Source organism: Sander vitreus, chromosome 5 (assembly GCF_031162955.1).
Source record: "Sander vitreus isolate 19-12246 chromosome 5, sanVit1, whole genome shotgun sequence".
Lineage (NCBI taxonomy): Eukaryota > Metazoa > Chordata > Actinopteri > Perciformes > Percidae > Sander > Sander vitreus.
Window position 1 is genome coordinate 16987032 of NC_135859.1, and position 19122 is coordinate 17006153.

General features: G+C 42.8%; 1 protein-coding gene across 3 annotated transcripts in view; it reads left to right on the forward strand.

Annotated features, from left to right (window-relative positions):
* emid1 (EMI domain containing 1) overlaps positions 1-19122 on the forward strand; it is a 63030-nt gene that overhangs the window by 31657 nt on the left and 12251 nt on the right. For all 3 annotated transcript variants that reach the window (XM_078250726.1, XM_078250724.1, XM_078250725.1), the window contains exons 4-9: positions 14431-14520; positions 14634-14695; positions 14802-14934; positions 16161-16205; positions 16309-16416; positions 18646-18753. In XM_078250726.1, coding sequence (XP_078106852.1) covers positions 14431-14520; positions 14634-14695; positions 14802-14934; positions 16161-16205; positions 16309-16416; positions 18646-18753 — 546 coding nt within the window. The remainder of the gene's footprint in view (positions 1-14430; positions 14521-14633; positions 14696-14801; positions 14935-16160; positions 16206-16308; positions 16417-18645; positions 18754-19122) is intronic.

Genomic DNA, 19122 nt, shown 5'->3' on the forward strand with positions numbered 1-19122 from the left:
GCCTTGTTAATCTCTGACAGAAGACCAAAGCTTTTTGCCATCTATGTGTATTTGTCCTGATGTGGACTATTTAGGTAATTCAAATACTTTACACATTCTAGTGTCACGATAAAGACTTCCTAATGGATTATAAAGTTTTTTCTGCCAGGGTAAAGGTCAGACACTGGCTGGATCTGGTGTTCTGAGGTCACTACGTATCAGTTATCATGTTTGTTTTGTCTGTCATCTGTTTAGCTGGATGTCAATTTTGCCAGTCTTAAGCCTGCGGTGCAGTGTGATTGGGAGAATGAGGTCCAGATTGTTGCATAGTCTTTCACATACATTTTCATTTATGTCTTTATCGTAAAAGTCTCCTTATACTGTGTAAACTGTACCCATGACTGAAGAGAGCCATGATTAAAATCTCCTTTGTTTGTGATTTGTGTTTGCGTAACCTCAGTGAGCCGAGGTCCGGCATACCTGGATTATTGCCAGAGTGAAAGACTTAACTCCTGCAGGCCAGCCATCAATCAGCACAGTCCTGGTTAGCGCTGTATTGGATTAGCACAAGGTTGACCCCCACCAGGTGTGTGCGACCTGTGTCGATGTCTCATGTCTAGGCCGTGGTGTCATGTTCTCCAGTTCCCTACCCTGTGAGTCTACCTGAGTAGAGGCTCTCTGTTCAACACGCTACCACCCTGAACCCAAAAAGCCCAATCAGCTTTGATCCCACCCTGCGGCCCCTGGAAGTAAGTGAGGTCTAATCCCCAAAAAGCCTTAGAAAGACACAGAGGAATGCCTGGCACACAGCACACCATTCACTCAGGGATTAGACTGAGAGGAACTCAGCTTCATACAGTCATTTACTCCACTCACTCTGTGTGAGTATATATGTGTGGGTTTTTAGTGTGTGCGTGCATACGTACATGTATGCAAATTATGCATGCATACAGGGGTTAGACAAAATAATCTCAAAACCTCAAGAAGACTATGCTGAAGCTGCCAGAAAGCCAGGACATATTAGGTTGGATGCCAATTAGCAGCATAATATAAAGAGGTTTGGCAATAAGCTCTTTGATACTTTAGGCTTATGTGAGTTTTCAAAGCGGCGGGAGCTCCACAGAGGCCAAAAATATTTGTGCCAAGGCTCAGGGTGCACTGGTCCAAAAAAAAAAAATTGTTAAAGCTGCTTCCAAATTTAGGCTTGGCGATACCAGAAAAGGAAATATATAAGATGTTAATGAGACTATTTTCCAAAATCAATATACAGACAGTACCACAAATATAAAGACACTTTTTTCCTATCATCTTTCACGATATCACCATTACCCATTGACAAGGCAAATGAACTGAGAGCCAATAAATTATAATGTTATTGAATTATAACCCTGGCCCTATTGCAAATGCTGACAATACAAGCAAAATGCTTATAATGAGGAACAAAGATATTACGGAACATTGTCTAGTTTGCGTTATGTCTGAGGTTAATCCCTGTTTCCTCAGTGATTTAATAATAATAATAATGTCTGTTCATTTGTCAGTCTGGAACCTGAAGCAGCTTTATAAACATCTGTAACCAAGAAAAATCAACAGCAGCAGATCACCATTTGGTTTGATCACACAACACTCAGATTCTTTTGATCTTCGAAGGAGAAAGCTGAGAGTCGAAAATATGAACCTGCTGCCTTTAATTACACTTTCATTTTCTGCAGTAGAAGGATTATATGTGTCCACGAGTAGTCTGGAGACCCGGTCTGTCTGCGTACTGAGAGGAGGGATGCAGTAGTATCAGGTGGATGGCTGTGTTATTCAAAGTACAGTACAGTATCGTGGTTAGTCTCAGTCCCGTGTGTCTGTGTGTTTTAACAGGTGCACAGTTGCACAGAAATGTATAATGATGTAAAGAGTGATGCTCAGATTTGGCATTAGGTTGATGGTGATGACAATGAGGCAGCAGTGTGCAGCAGACTCATCAATCTTACACTGAACCTGGAGTGTGGAGGGAGTGATGTTGGTCCTGGCTCTGTGCCGCTGTTTTGAGAGCTCACCCATATGTGACTATTTGTCGATAGGGCATCAGTAGGTGGATTTCATCTGATGGAAAAGATGTGTATCTCATATATGATTTCTTCTGCTCTCTTACCTGAGAGTATTCTTGGTAGCTGCCTAAGTGAAGTTTTTATTTGAGGAGAGAATGTGAGCCGTCTAAATCAGGGGCTTTGAGACCCTGCTGTTGAGTCAGGCCTGTGTCTGCAGTATTGGACTGTATGTGACTCAGCCAGGGTCCAAACATGCAACATGTTGGACACACACACACACACACACACACACACACACACACACACACACACACACACACACACACACACACACACACACACACACAGACGGCTGTGCTTTTATCAGCCAGACTTCCATGTCTGCTTTCCTTTCATGCATGAACGTGCTGTCAGGGAACCTATTATGAACCCTGAATACTCAAAGTGCAGATAAGGTACAATGTCTCTGTAGTGATACATTGTAGCAACCTAGGAACCGTAAAGAGCTCAGTATGCTTAAACTAGTCAACAAGTTTCCTGGTGCATTACCGCCACCAAACTGTTGATCTGTGGAATCATTAGTAGTCATGCATTGCCAGACCTATCTCCACAGCGCTGTGTCGGCGATGGAGTATGGTCTGGCTGCATGAGTTAACATTCTGGTAGAGAGGGGGACTTGCAAAATAGATAGTGGAGATAGCGGAAGGGGGGGGAGAATGCCTGACTCACGCGCCAGATGTCGGTTTATACCCACACTGTAAATCCGGTAAGCCAGACTAGTTGAATTAGTGAGAAAACTTTGGCAGGAATGTGTATGACGTCTCCCACAGACGGTATTTTGATATACCAGGAATATATATATTTATTTGTTATTTCGAAATCTCGATGGTACTGTCAAAAATACAGACTCTCCTCTTTCTATTAAACTGATACAGGTGCGCTTTTTCATTTTACACAAATACTGTTGTATACTGAACACCCTGGTGAAATGTCAAGAAGGTATGAAAAAATAGCGCCCAAGACTACACTAAATACCTTGTTTGAAGCATACCGAGGCCTTACATTCTGGTGTATTTCATGGTTTTTAACGTAAAAGGGGTTATATGGTTCAATTGAGATCATTTTATGTCTCCATTGGGTTTCTGAAACCATTTAAAATCCAATTATAGTTTATCATTTTACACAATCCATTTTCACACCAGTTAAAAATGCAATAAACAAGTCATTCTTGAATCTCAGATAGAGGGGTTTTTACTCAACCGTTTATGTTTCTACAGATGTTTATATTGGCTGTCAAGCATAATTACAATGACGAGGGGAATATCTGATGAGAAGATGTTGCAAATAAAATGTCTTCTTACTGACTCCTCTGCCTCTGTCCCTTTTAAGAGTATGTGTTGAAACAGTGGTCTTTAGCTATTTCAGCATATTACATCTAACATTTTCACCATGACAAACCTCAGAGATCGGCCGAATACCTCCGCAGTAAAATGATCCAAACTTATGAAGGCAAAATGGAGATTAGGGTGTTATATGAGATGTCCCAAAGGAAACAAATCAAATCAAATGATTTGTTATGGAGGAGGAAATTGACAATGCTCTCTGAGAGAAGCTGAATCATGAGGAAAATTGAAACAATAGTGAAGAAAGATTTTGGCCTACTTCTTACCACACATGTCTGCTGCTCTCAGTTCGTTTATATCCCTGCAGAGAGAGGCACGTTTATGGTTTGCTATTGAAGCAGAATATCATCTTAAACGGAGTTGGAATGGCTACAATCTGGCAGACATGTCTTGGCTCTGGATGGACGAGTGCAGTCACTATCACAGTCATTGTGTTCGACTGGAGCTTTTTGTGTTTGGTTGTCATGACTCCAGCTGCACAGTTGTCAGAGGGGACTTGATTGTTTTTATTGTTTACATGGGTGGCTAAGGAAAAATATAGGTTATTGAAACCTTTTTCTTAACTAGACTTGCTCTCATGTGTACTCGCACACAAATCATACCACAGGAGGGAAATTACACTTGGCTTGTGTGGCAACAGGCCTCTAAGCGGTAATAAGTGAGCATTCAGACCAACCTTGGATAAATAAACTGTGTGTTTGACTGGATGTGTCCTTCAAACACTCAGGGTAAAGGATTTACTCACCCAGCGTTGAGTGTGTATAGTAGAGGACATGAGGCAGGATGTTTAGCTGAGGTTTGTGGATTGGCCTGCGCTCTGCTTGGCTGCAGATGTGGGCAGAGAGCTAGAGCGCTTGTCAACCTCTGTATGGTAATGGAGAGGGTCAGAGTAAAGGTCTGCTGGCCAGGAATTCAGCAGTGTTTTTTTTGCAGAGAGCAGCTACTTCTCCACTGCTGTTCCTATTGCTGTTGGTCAAGTCAACATATTTGTATTGCTTAGTCTTTGCAAGCTACTGTTGGTACTTGAAGTTAACATTATCTTTTTTTCGTAACTATTAAGAGATTACAATTTGAAACTCAGCCATTACATTACAGTTACTAACCATATTCCTTGCAGTTGTTCCTGTTAAGTCTTGTTGCGGGAATATGTTGGGTGCGCTCTTTTGTTTTTACCTTCAAATAAAGTGGGTTAGATAATTCTGTTTAACTGTTGGCATCTTTACAACTTGTCTGCTTGTGTTTCTTGCCCCATCAGACTTATAGCAATTATGCCATGCTCTCAGATTTCCGCAATTACTTTTGTCTTTACTTTTGTCATAGAGACGATGACCAAACGTCTGTAAGACCCGAGTTGTAATAAAGCAGAATTATCCTTCAAAGGGAAAACAGCTTCACAAAATGTTGATGGGGTTTGCCTATTTTAGTCACAAAGATGTTTGTGTGCGTGTGTGTGTGGTCTAATTCCGGTCCTGGTTGTTTTTAGAGCTTTTCTTTGTCTGCCACTTGCGGCAGTGTTTCGGCTGAGAGGAATGGGGTTTAACTACTGCGGTGTGTAGGGAGTGTTTTATATGGAGAGGTTACAGACAAGACAGACCCCTCCCTGCCACACTAAATCAGCAGCAGAGGAGCGTGTGGTTTTATTCAGTCAGTCCTGGTCTGCAGCCCTTGAGTCCTGTTTTTGCTGGTTTCCTTGGTGACCGCAGGAGAGACATGGATGGGGGAAAGGGTTGCACATCACTGGATAAGATGCCAACCGAGGTCACTGAAAGCTAGGGTGTCGCCAAGGAAAAGTTTACAAAGCAGCTTTTATTTGGGTCAAACAGGGTCATGAGGGAGGATCACAGTTCCATCGGGGCTTCTGTGTTATTGTGTCTCTCTTAATAAAAGTGAAGGGGGCGGCCTCTAGCTCACCCAGTGGAGCGTGCGCCCCATGAGGGCTGGGTCCTTTGCAGCGGCCCGGGTTCAAATCCAACCTGTGGCCCTTAACTGCATGTCGTCCCCTCTCACTCTCCCCACTTTCCTGTCTATCCACTGTCTAGTGAAGGGAAAAGCCCCAAAAAATAATCTTTAAAAAATAAATAAAAGTGAAGGGTGTGAGCTGGATCGTCAACATCTGCTGCATTCAAGTGGAGGAAATGTTTAAAGAGTGGATGGTGGATTTGTAGTGCAGCCTGTTCTGACCACATACTATCTCAAATTATTACACTGCAATTTGACAGATGTGTCCACCACTGCTTTTAGCCACTTCACACAGACCGCAGCATTGTTTACTTTCATTGGCATCGAGAAAATTGTTTCCATTTTGCCACAAGCTTAAGGTTTTATGTTTTTGGATACTACTGGGACAACAACAAATTAGATAGATTTTTTTTTTTATTCTCTCAGGTTTGTGTAAACACCATATTCTCTTTCTCTCTCTTTGAACACGAACTGCCTCTCCTGCTGTTGTGGACACTCGGAACACCACCACACTCCTAAAACCTAAAAACAAGTGGTTAACAAACAGTGGAGGCAGGTCTGCTCTGCTCAATAATTAGAGGCAAAGCTGGTGAGTGATTGTGAAACAAAGCTCAATTTTCGTGTAATTAGTATCTTTGAGTGCCTTGCAGGTATTCTCGACAGTTTGGACCAAACTCTCTGGGAAAGATAGTTGTGGTCTACCATGATGTAGTTCTTTCTGGAAAATACAATAAGCAGGAAGCCTGACAGGAGGGAGTCAGGGGAGGTTATGGTAGGTGAGTGCTGCATCCTGCGCACAGCTGTCCGTACCCAGTGAGGCCAGTCTCCTGTCCCAGAATGCCAATGGGAGCACATGTCTTTAGGCCAGACAAACACCGCTGTCAGCAGACCGCAGTCACTTCACCATTCAGACCATTCAGCTCTGTGGTGTAATTACATACCAATGCCTGCTGTGAAAGGGGCGGGAGGGGCAGCCAGACTTCAGACCCCATCACTGCCACCAGCATCATTACAGGCATGTGCTGGAAAAACAGAGAGAGTGAGAGAGACAGGGAGAGTGAGTGAGAGGGAATGTGAGGTAAAGACAGCCCTGTCTGGGACAGAGAAGCAGGAGGAGAGGCAGGAGATCCTCCTCCTTCCTGAGAAAGATTAGAGGCTGTGTGTGCGAGCACATCTGGATGGGCTGGAGGAGCTGAAAGGACTGATGTGAGAATCAGCAGAGCCAAACTGAAGATTAGTGAAACAACAATACTGGTCACACTGAACTGGCATCTGCAGCATGTACTGTATGTCTGTTTGTGGGTATGTGTCTTTGCCTGAAAATGGTAGGAATATCGATACACGTGTTAAAATACCTGAAGTAGGCATCTGATCGCAGGCCTTTCTGTCAGTTTCGGACATGTCCTACTCAAGTGAAAGTGCAGTTACTTATTTATATATATTATATAAAAGTAGCCAGAGTAGTACAGATTTGCACTGTACAACTGGACCTTATGGATAAGAATGTCTTCTGTATGGCAGGCCCTTGTTATACAGTTTTGTTTTTTTGTATTTCTTTCTGCATTTGTCAATCGGAAAAGACAGCAAACTAAGAATTTTGCAATGCATTGTAACTTATTCTCTGTGCATGCCACAATAAAGTTTTGAATCTTGAATCTTAAAAATCTACTACTAGGGGCGACCTCTAGCTCAGTGTGCGCCCCATGTAGGCTAACTCCTTTGCAGTGGCCCGGGTTCGAATCCGACCCACGGCCCTTTGTAGTCCCTCCTCTCTCTCCCCTTTCCTGTCTTCATTAAAGCCCAAAAAAATCATCTTTAAAAAAATAATAAAATATAAAAAATCTACTACTAAGTCAAAGTTATTTGGACAACTTTGCTGTGTGTATGTTGTTTATGACAAACAAAAAAAGGTAATGTCATTTTTCTTTAAATATGATACAGTTTACAATACAGATACACTTAGTTTAAAGTAGTTTGACTACCTAACTGTTAAGGGCACAAGGTAAAATCACAAGCTGACAATATTCATACTCAATAAATAGGATGTAATTCCCTTTGAAGTATACTACAACAAAAACTTAAATACAAGTACAATGACTGACTTCAAAGTACATAAATCATCTCCTCAGGTGCACTAACCAGACTTAATGTGATTAATTATTTTCCCCCTTGGTAGTGACTGATGGAGGTCTAGCTCTGTGGAGGGTGTGGTTAGGGTGGTGTGGCGAGTGTGTGTTTCCCTACGCTGCCTTGACTTAAAGCAAGCTGTCTGTGTTAAATGATGAGGTGAGATGTGTGTGCATGACGTGAGAACCTCTGTGACCCTGCACACTCTCACCTCACGGTCCTGGAGGTTTGGTTTCATTTGCAGCAGGTCTTTGCAACACCTCAGCTAGACTTGTAAACCAGAGCAGATGTAGACCAGCACTTGTTTTCTACCTAATCACAGTGTGAAGGTTGGGATTCAGTCTCGCTCAGCCTACCTTTTACTCTGGGATCAATTATCTGACCAATTGTTATGGCAAGGCAGCTCTTCCTTCTCACCTGTAATTACAGTTGGACCTGTCCAGTGTGTGGGCTGCTCCACTCTCAGGCTGAGAGGTTGGGGAGGCAGCATGGCAATTCCAAAGGAAGGAAATGATGAAGTGTGTCCCACCCTTTAAGTCAATCACCTAATAAAGGAAAGCTGCGACCCTGAGAAAGCACAGTAAACACTGGGGTTCAGATGCAGGTCTGCATTGCGCAGAGCACCGAGCCCTGATGACCAAACTGAGACCCGCCAGCTGTATGGGAGGTGGAAGCTGCTGATGGGTCTGCTTACACTTTAATACCGGCTGAGATTGATTGGCCCAGCAACCTGTGTGAAAGATTCATCTTTTTCTTCCCCAGTACCATTTACCCGATAGCTCTAATATGTAATAATAATATATAATAGTGCTCTCTTTTGACTAAAATCTGCGAGGTACTCATTGGAATAATTTTCTACAGTATAGGGATTGCTGTGGTACTAGTCGGCAGCCTGCCATGACTGAATGAATATAACTGATCGTGAAAATAATAATGACATGGACAAAGGAACAGTATTTAATGTGGATCTATGACATTATGGTCTCATCATGATACCTGATCTGCTAAAATGGGTCAGCGCATCCCTAGTAGAAGACCCATCTCAAGATCAGGGTCGAACATGTGTGTGTAATGCACTTTGCTCAGCTGACGCAGGTCGAATAATAAAGTGAATTTCTTTTTTTTTTTTTTAACCTTTATTCATACAGGTAATCTCATTGAGACTCAGGGTCTTATTCTCAATAGAGACTGTGAATGTTGTGCTCCTCTACTTCTGATCAGACAGCCTGATAAAAAAAATTGTTGATTCTTGCTTGGGTTCTAGTGGCCGACGCGAAACCAGCTGTGAGATCTGTTCCCTTTCAGGCAACTGCTCATATCTCTCCCATAACTTTAAATTGCTTCACTCATGGTATTTTGTTTCTGAGCGTTTCATTTACCATATTTAACTCCTGACATCTGTACTGTACATAATGTAGCAGGTCTGCATGAAAAAAAACGTAATTTCTCTACTACCTATTTTTTGAGTTGCATTATACGACAATTTGGGGCGGCACGGAGGTGCAGTGGTTAGCGCTGTCTGTCTGGGTTCTAACCCACCAGCCAGCTATGGACCTTCTGTGTGGAGTTTGCATGTTGTTGGATATGCAACAATGTACAGAAAGTGACAATAGCTGGGTCTTTTTCATATGGGTCTTTTTTTTGAAGGACAGAGAGAGAGGAAGTGAGGAGGTGAATAGCAGAAAGAAACAAAACCAGGATCACATCACCTCAATTTGTCTCTTTTTTTGCATAAAATAATAGACAAAAGAAATTGCTTGCCTTTATTTCAAGGAGTGCAGTGTGTTCTATGAGTATACTGTGTGTGTGTGTGTGTGTGTGTGTGTGTGTGTGTGTGTGTGTGTGTGTGTGTGTGTTTATCTAAAGGCAGCAGCAGTCTTCAGTCTGTCTGAGGCGGTACAAAGACAAACGCCTCCCCTAGTTGGCTGTCAGCATCTGGTCACTAACGATGCTGCAGCACTGAGCTCAGCTAATCGACCAGACAGAGATGGATCAGGACCTTGCACTTTGCTGTGTCTGCTCGCTGTGTGTTTGTGTATTGATGTTTGCGTTCACAGCCCCTGTACTGTACCTCCCCACAGAAACTTTAAACATTGAGACAACACAGTACAGATACCTTTATATTATACATTTGTCCACGCTCTGCTGCAGACCGTACAGTATGAGAGGACAAAAGCATCACTCGTACATTCATGAAGCTCCTAAAGGCCTGTCTGTGTGCAAGTTGCTGAATCTTTCTGCAGAAGAACTAATAAACCTCAGTAGGTGATGAGCTTCGATGATCAGGCAGTCAGTACAGCTGAGTGTGAGATGTGTGTTTAAGGGCTCTGGTTGGCAGGGCTAACTGGCCTCTTAGCATGAGAGCTCTGGTTTATTTTCACTGGGAGAGTATCACTGAAGGAATGAGCTTGGCCCAGTAATAATGCAGCCTGTGTGTGTGTGTTGGTCACACGTGTACTTTCTCTCACGCAAAACTCTACACAAGAGCACATGCACACACACACACCTCGGTTTGTGGAGCGAGAGGACCAGCTGCAGTCCTGGTCACTGTGCCCTTGACACTCAATCTGGTGGCCCCAGCTGAGCTCAAGTGGGTTTTAAAGGGCCAATAATAATAACTTTGGAATAAGGCTCCCATAATGATAAAATAATTATATAATAGTAAGAGCAGGTTGTTAATGCTTTTGCAAAATCCAAATCAAAAATGTTGCTGTTTCCCCCTTCAGCCCTGTTCACACTTGGCATAAATGTATCTCTGGTGCTGAGTCACAAACTGTTCCAATGCGAGCTACCATTCACTTTCTTTCTGTCTGCATTTTCATATATCACTTTTTGTCTTTTTTTTTATCTGAAGTTCTATCCAGTATGCAAAAAGTCTTCAATTGTGTATGTTTTTCATCTTTCCGCAATTTCTCCAAGGAAATGAAATATAATCACACAAGATAACTCAATACACATTTGAGACACATTAAACACCACATGTGAACTGCATTTTGTCTCAGCTGGATCTGGACGCTGTTTGGATACAAGTTACAAAGTCTAACAGCCAGCGTAGTATTGATGACTTATACAATGAATATTTCAACAAACTTAAGCTAGTGGTCTGTTTACTCACCTTAGTGTTTTTCATTTATTCCGGTAGCGAGTGAAGTGAAGCAGAGGAAAAACAGGAGAGAAACTCCTGTCAGCCCATGGGGCGACATGTGGCTTGGCAGACCTATTGCTCAGATTTTGGCAAACAATTGTATCGGCCTGTCTAACTTAGCCCCCAGCTACATGCTGAGAAACACTGTAAGAGCTCCCCTTGACTTTTGGATGGCTTCAGAGCTCCAAAAAAAACTTTGATCTAGATAAATTCAGTCTGAAATAAGTTTTCTGCTAAATCTGATTTGCTTTTTGAGGCTTTTATCACTGCCAGTCCTGCTGCTTCAAGATAGCATAAACGCCTTTGTGTGTGTGTGTGTGTGTGTGTGTGTGTGTGTGTGTGTGTGTGTGTGTGTGTGTGTGTGTGTGTGTGTTAGACAGAGCTGATGTCAGGATGGCCTCTGGCCCGCTGAACTCTCTGTGGGGGTATTTCTCTATTGAAGAGCTCTGATTCAGTTGCTGATTAGGGCCCAGTGCAACATGGGGGCAAAAGGTAAAATACATTCACACATTTCTTTGACCCCCCCTCCCCCCCCTCCCCCCACTGGGCAATTAGCCTACTGAGAACAAAGAGCGGATACAATGAGCTGCGTCCGTCAGGGGTCATTCATTAACTGTGATGATGTTATTTTTGGCCAAGAGAGCGATGGATCACACTCGAGACATCCAAATCATCCTCTTTCTCCAGGCCTTAAACTCAGCCTGCACACACACACACACACACACACACAGTGTAGTTAACAGAAGAAAAGGAGTCTTGCAGGATTTTAAATTTGTTGTTGCAAGACAGAGATAGAGAGAGGTGTAAGAGGTGTGTGGGAGACAGTCGTCCTTGCGCCAAAGCCGGGTTAATGCTTCATATGATAGCTGGAGTGTGGGTGAGGGAATCTTGGCGCTTGAATGTTCTTTACTCTAGCCCTCTTTGTAATTGAATGCAGCCATCTATATGAGCCAAGCTCCAGAGAAAATGTCCCCAGCATGTGCATGTACGTGCACACCTCAGTCTCTTTGTCTCCGCAGTCCTTCCCATGTGGACTGAAGTGCGCTGCAGACGAGTGAAGAGCTGAAACAAAGTGTGTGTTCTCCACGTCCATTGTTATCGAAATGTGGGAGAGTTTTCTACAATCTAGAGCGCATGCCATAACATTTCAGTCTCAGGTCTTACATGGTTTAAATCCATCTACACTTGTATTCCTCTGAGAAATACCCAGAACCCAAAACAGTGAAATCATGAGCACAGAGGTTGAGGAGGGGGAATTATTGAAGCGGTCTCAATTTACCTTAAACCATGTGTTCTGTGTACTTTTCATACTCCATCCTTTCCCCTCTCTCTCCCCCCTCTTTGGGTAATCATTAAACCCGTTATGCTTTCCTGTCTTAAGTTCCCAAGCGTTTGTTTTTCTTTGTGACAATAAGCTCTTCATTTTCCTTTGCTGGGTCTGCTGTGGATAGAGATAGATCATTACATCCGATGTTACAATAAGTGAGGCCGTTTAAAAAGAATCCCGCCCTCTTGCTCCAACTTGGTGCTGCAGGTGCTATTTCATGGCTTCTTTCTTGGCGTTGACCGTGGCTGCTGGCCACTGAATGGGAAAGACGTGCTTCCTGGTGGCTAATGAGTGCTGAACCCAGCCTCTTGTTTGTATCAGGAGCATCTGGGCCGACCAGAGCCAGACCAGGCCAGACAAAAGAGTCAGTCTAGCATTTCCACAAAGGTCTGCCCATTCAAAACATCCAGAACCCAGGGATACAAACTCCCACACTTCATAAAATGAAGGCAAGACAGAATGCGAGCCGAGACTGCCCATTCTCTCTGCACAAGGAAACTATTGTTTGTCTTTACACTCCCTGCTCTCCGAGGCTTTTGTGATATTATACTCCATAAAGAAACAAGGCAAACGGAAAGAAGCTTGGCAAAGACACAGCGTGCACACTGTTTGTCTCTCACAGAAGTTGCAACTATCTCTGGTGATTTCCATTTCTGTCTTCTCTACACGCTGTTAACTTATTATCAGCTCTTTCTGGCTAATAGTAAGAAGCTCACCTGGAGGATAGAAACCCACAGAGTTGATTTCTGGTATCTTCCACAGTGAATTATCTTCACACAATACACAGCACAGTGTAACTTCATATCATTGGAATGATGACAACGTTAAACACAAAATGACATATTGCCCCCCCTTTTTTAAGAAGTATTTAGAAGTTGGATCAGTTAAACTGTTTCATTGTCACTATTCCTTTAGGCTCAGTTGTTTTTCTGTTGCTGCCTGTCCATACCTTGACCTTTTTAATTTTTTTTCTACAATATCTGCGCATGGCATCTACGGAGCTATGGTTAAGGTTAGGCAACTAAAACACTTGGTTAAAGGAGAATTCTGGTCGATTTCAACACGTAGCTCTGTTGTTTGGAAATGTGGAGTGCTGTCAGTAGCAAAAAAAACGAAAACAATCCTAGGTGCTGCCTACACCGTGTTATCCTCCTGCTAGCGTTAGCACCCAACAGGCTTAAACAGGGCAAGTTTTAAACGTGTTTTTAGCCTCTAAACATGCTCGAAATGTCATTACGAGTGCCTACCCATGTGCAGTGATTCCTTCCAAGGGAACACAGTGAATTTGACTGGAATATTGGATTGTATGAGTTTGACAATCGACCAGTGTGGACTTGACCGGAAAACAGGAAATAAACAGAGCTATGTGCACTGGCTGGATTAACACAACTTTTATGCCTTTCTGTCACATCTACTGCAGTCAGATTCGCTGTATTCCCTCGGAAGGAATCACTGCACATGGCTAGGCACTTGTAATGACATTTCGAGCATGTTTAGAGGCTTAAAACATGTTTTAAACTTGCCCTGTTTAAGCCTGTTGGGTGCTAACGCTAGCAGGGGGATAACACGGTGTAGGCAGCACTGATTGTTTTTTTTGTTTTTTTGCTACTGACAGCACTCCACATTTCCAAACAACAGAGATACGGGTTGAAATTAACCTGAATTCTCCTTTAAGAAAAAGGAGATATCGTGGCTACAGTACAAGAAAAAAAAAGAAGAAAAAAAAGTATTAATTGCAGGTCTGTTACGGGACACAAACTTTGGTGTCCTTCAATAAAAGTTAGTTTGACTCATCCCATCACAATGGCGACCTCCACACTCTTGTTTCCAGATCTCTCTGCATTAGGGACACACTACTTCCTACTGTTCCTACTACTTCAATCCTCCAATATAGCTGTAATTCCTAGGATATTGTATCAGTCAGTCAACTCGGGAAAATAGTGAAAAATTCCCATCATAATTTTCCAGAACCCCGGTTGGCATCTTCAGATGTCTGGTTTTGTCTAAACGACGGTCCAAAACTCAAAGATTTTTAATTTTCAGTTATATAAAATAGAGAAAAGCTGCAAGTCTTCACATTTGAGTAGGTGAAACCAGAGAAACCTTTGGTGTTTTTGCCTCTTCTCCGCTCTAATGTGAGCAGCATTATCAAAAATGGTTGATTTCCATTTAATTTAGTGGAGAGCCAAGTATTGTGGGCATCAAACAATTGAATAGGTCTTGGGGAGAATTTGAAACTGTGATTCCCAGCATTTGATTGCCATTTTGCGTATGATGGTAAATAGACTGCACTAATATAGCACTACTTTAACAGACAAAGCGTACAATTTACAATGAATTTGAATGAATTGAAATTTCCAAATATAAATATCTTGTTTTCAAGACATTACTATAAATTTAAATCCAAGCCACAGAGGTGACATTTTTCTGTATCTTTATCTTCTGTTACAGATGCAGGGAACCAGCTTGTAGCTCAAGAGGCAGTGAGGAAATCATCCACGCTTCGCCGCCCGCCTACACGCACAGGAGAGCCAATCTCTAGTAAGAACTGTGAACATGTTACTGCTTTGACTATACAGCACAATAGCAAACATAAACTACATATTTAAGTTCCTGATTCCTGAAGGCAAAGCAAACATGTTTTTGTTTTCTAGATTGTCTCAACTGCAGTCGAATCACAGCTTTGACTGACCGGCTGAGCTCACTGGAGGCAAAGGTACTGTTCTCATTCAGACACAGTATCTGAATCACTGGGAAATATAATACATAAAACAAGCAAATTGGCTAATTGCCCACACTTGTTTTATGTCTTCCTGTACCAGGTCCAATTACTTACTGCCCCAGCCTCCATATCACATCGCCACCTTCAGGGTAAAGAAGCAACTGCACCAGAGGCCTCATTACTGATGGGGGCTGTGCCCACTCAGGGAGCTCCTGGTGAGCAGGGACCTGCAGGTAGGTATATCATGCTGTCATGCATGAATACGTTTTAGGTTAAAAAAAAATACCACATATTTCTATTAAGTTGAGTCCAGGGTTTTGTGTTTTGATAATTTAGTCAGAAATCACTCCTTGCAGCTTTTCTCAGCCCTCTACCTGCTCGCCTTTGCTCATATCTTATTTCCTCCACTGCACACACACTCATTTCCTTTAGCAAAAGTTAAGCCCAGTTGTCTGCGCTGCTCACTTTCAGTGCTCTGTGGCTGTGTGGAAAGTGAACACTTCTCTCTCTCGCTCTCTGTCCTCTCCTGGAGTCGAGCCCAGCACTGTTAGAGTTCACTAACCCTGCTGCACTGTCAGAAGACCTTTAAAAAGTTATATTAAAATGTGTTTAGCCAAACGTGGTACCCAGTTATAGCCGCTATATGAAGGAATTTTATGTGATTATAGAATCTTTCAAATTACTATAATAATGGCAGACATTTTTATTTGTAGAAAAATGAGACAGTCATTGTGAAAATGGGTCCCGCTGTCTATGGTTGTGTGCAAAATCCCACCCTCATTCACTACCGTCTATAGAATAAACACATAGTTTTAGACTTTGTCAAAACCTGGTGCATACATAACTTACAATGCAGCTTGACCACCGACAGTTCGGTCAGAGATTTGGGTGTGTTATGCTAGTAGCTGCTAATTTAGCTGCTAGCCTCAAGCAGAGATGAGGAGCCAGCTACAGAGGTCTGGTAAACTCACTTCTTTCTAACTCCACACCAACAGATTTCTTTCATTTTTAAACTTGTAGTCTTCAGACACGACCAACTCTGACCCAAGTGTTATCACTTGAGGTAATTTTATCAGACTTCACACAACACAAAGGGCTTTATACAGCGTCTTCTTTTCTTTTCTTTTTTTACTTATGCCATAGAATTCAACCAGCCATCATTTTCAGAAATCCATTGGCTGAGTCAAAATGAATCAATGGCTCCTTTAAAAACTACACAAATATATTTTCTAAATTAATGAAAATATTTAGTATTTTGGAACTGAAATTTAAATCAGACCTAACAATGACTTAGATGATGAATGAAACGTCTTTTTTCTCTGTTACTTAGACAGAATTTAGAGAGTTTCACCCCATCCCTCCGTGGATTTCAAACAACCTCTTCTCCAGGTGGTTTGAGCCCAGATTCTTTCACAGAGCCACACCTCTCAATTAAGCCATCTCTCTGTTTTCATTACAGGTCCTCAGGGTGAAAAGGGGAGAGATGGGCTTCCTGGCAAAGAAGGTAAATCGTAACCATTGTTGCCTTTCAATCCATGTAAAACCATTTAAGATGTAAACCAGTTAAGGCTTCGTGATTACTCATCATGACTGTTTCCTACTCTTAGGGAAGCCAGGGTCTCGAGGGCTGCCAGGTCCCAGTGGGCCTCGGGGGGAGGCCGGGACAAGGGGCCCATCTGGAAGCCCTGGATTGAAGGGATCCTCGGGACCTGCAGGTAAGAGAAGACTGAAAGTAGAGATAGACACAGCTCGCTGTTAGCAGACAGTTGTGAGCTAAGAGAAACAAATGAACCTTTTCTTAGTAGTTGTTGACACAGTTTGTCATGAAGCACTTGTGTGTGTCATTGGGAGAGACGGAGGGTATTGCAGGGCAGTTGTATACTTGCCTCTCCACTTAAGCTATTGTCTGTAGAACAAGACATTTGAATGGCTCACTGTTGACCAAATACCTGTGGAAACAACAGTGGAAAAATCGGAGAGATCGCTAACAAAAGACTGATCCGTGATGTCCTGCTGCTGAGTCTTTCTCTTAAACCACTGGGTCAACCCACAGACCCTCCAGTGGTAAATGCTGGAGCGTTCCAGTGGCCTGCTGGTAACTTTCTGGAATTTGGGCATTTTGTCCGTTGGCCTTTAAAATCATATGTTTCTAAAAGTGCTGTTTCAGTGGGCAGCGAAAGCATTTGTTTTCAGACTACATAAAAACTCCCCAACATGTGCTGCTGCTCACGAACCAGAATCATAAATCTGCTCTATGTATTCAGACCTCACTGGTTATGTACAAATAATAAATGAGCTGTTGGGGAAAAAGTAAATCCACAGGCAGCTGTGACTTGAATGATGACCGAGTAAATGGCGGTATAAGTTTGTCACAACATCTGCTCTGGCTATAGGCTGTTATTTCTCTGCTCTGGATCATGAAGGGAGTGCCTCTCCTCTCAGTCTAACATACGACCCCTGCTCTGTGCCTGCTGCTGGGTAAAGATGAGATTTAGAGCAAAAGTTAAACTACAAACCCACTTTCCGAGAAGCTCCATGTGACTTCAATCTGAAATGAACATGAGCTATATATACACAAATCCCAGGTCCTTATGATTTCCATATGCCTGTGGTGTTATTGTTTTTTCTATCTCCATTACCATATAAGTACCCAAAACCAGATCTACGTCTTGCATCCGAAGCTCTGTTTTCTTGCTGATTTTTTCATAAAAAAAAAAAAAGAAGATAAACACAGGACTGGAATGTGTCCAATGTCATGGAAAATCTAGACAAATATGTTTTTGATTCAGAAGTTCTTGGAAAGATGGGAGAAAAGTGAACTTGTGTTGTTAGGAGAAGTGATATTGTACATTATGATGAATCCTGAGAAGAGAGTTGTTTTACAAACTTTGACGCAGTATCCGCCGGCATCTCCAGGGAACCATTATTCTGCCGAAAAAATGAAAATGGTTTCCTCACCCCCCCCAATATGTCACATATACTCTAAAGAGCCACATTGATTGGCCATTTCAACCACTGTGTCGCAGATTGTAGCTTGGAGTCTCCCCTGCACAGTCAAAACCCAGCCGGTCATGCTGCAGTGTTTATCAAGGCTAAGGGAAAACGGCCCACAGAGGTGTCAAATCAGAGCTATAATAACATTACCTTGCAAAGCAGTAATTAGTGGACTGTCATTGTCAGTTGCATCAGCACATAAACAGAGAGGTGGTGAGTCTGGGTCTGTTGGAGGGCAAGAGGTGGTGTTTAAGGGGCAGCATTACCTCAGTAGAGTCCAAACAATGAGGTCAGATGTAGTTGTGGTGGTGCGTTTTTCCACCTTCAAAAAAAGGCTGGGGGAGGAGAAGGGACACTTTAACTGACCGGCCCATATGGACCACTTACAGGCTCTTACTCATACACACACACATATCCAAAAGCTAGTGGTGTTTATGCAGGGAGCATTTCATTTACTATAAACCAGTGTGCCAGTAACACTTTGCAGAGTTTAATGGTGTTTATTTGAGTTTTCCCATGTCCCTGAGTCAGTTCCCAGCACCGCACCATTAAAGACCCTCCTCCTGTTAATTACAGAGAAACAAAGTCGGCCAGTTCATACACTTCTCCTCCTCTGTATAGCTGCTGATTTTACTCCACATGTGCACATACATACATACATACATACATACATACATACATACATACATACATACATACATACATATAGAGGCACACACACATTCCTGCCAGACACTATTATGTTGTATCATTCAGCACTTTATCTAATCTATTTCCTCCCTGGTCTTTGTCATAGTTTATCCTCCTATCATGGCATCACCCTCATTTATCATTACCAGTCTGCTGTTGTGATGTGTCTCTCCAGAAGAAATGTTACGATCATATGACATACCTCTGAAGTACAGTATGTCTGTCCCCACAGTGATATTTCTGTCATTCCTTTCTCTCAGGCCCCCGTGGTCCTCCAGGCCTTCCAGGAGAGAGGGGTCTACCAGGTCCGCCTGGCCCTCCAGGGCCTCCAGCTCCAGCCAGTGCCCACATCCCAGAACCAGACCACAGTAAGACCCTGGACAACTAACAGACTTCATACAGTCACCATTACACAAATTCACGGTCCACGTAGTTAGGTTTAGGCATGGGGAGTGGGGATTGGTTAGGGTTAGGGTAAGAATACTAGGGTAAGCCAATCAGAAGCAGAATAAGGTGGGCCACGAGGCACGTCCTTTGACGTAGACACATTTGGCGGATCCGATCTAGCATCTACTGCCAAAACCTGGCACCTAAATTATTCACAATGCAACTCAACCTCCAACAGTTTGTATGTAGATTCAGGAGTGTTATGCTAGTAGCAGCTAATGTAGCCTTGAGCTGCTAGCCTCAAGCAGAGATGAGGAGCAAGCTACAGAAGTCTCGTAAGCTCACTTCTT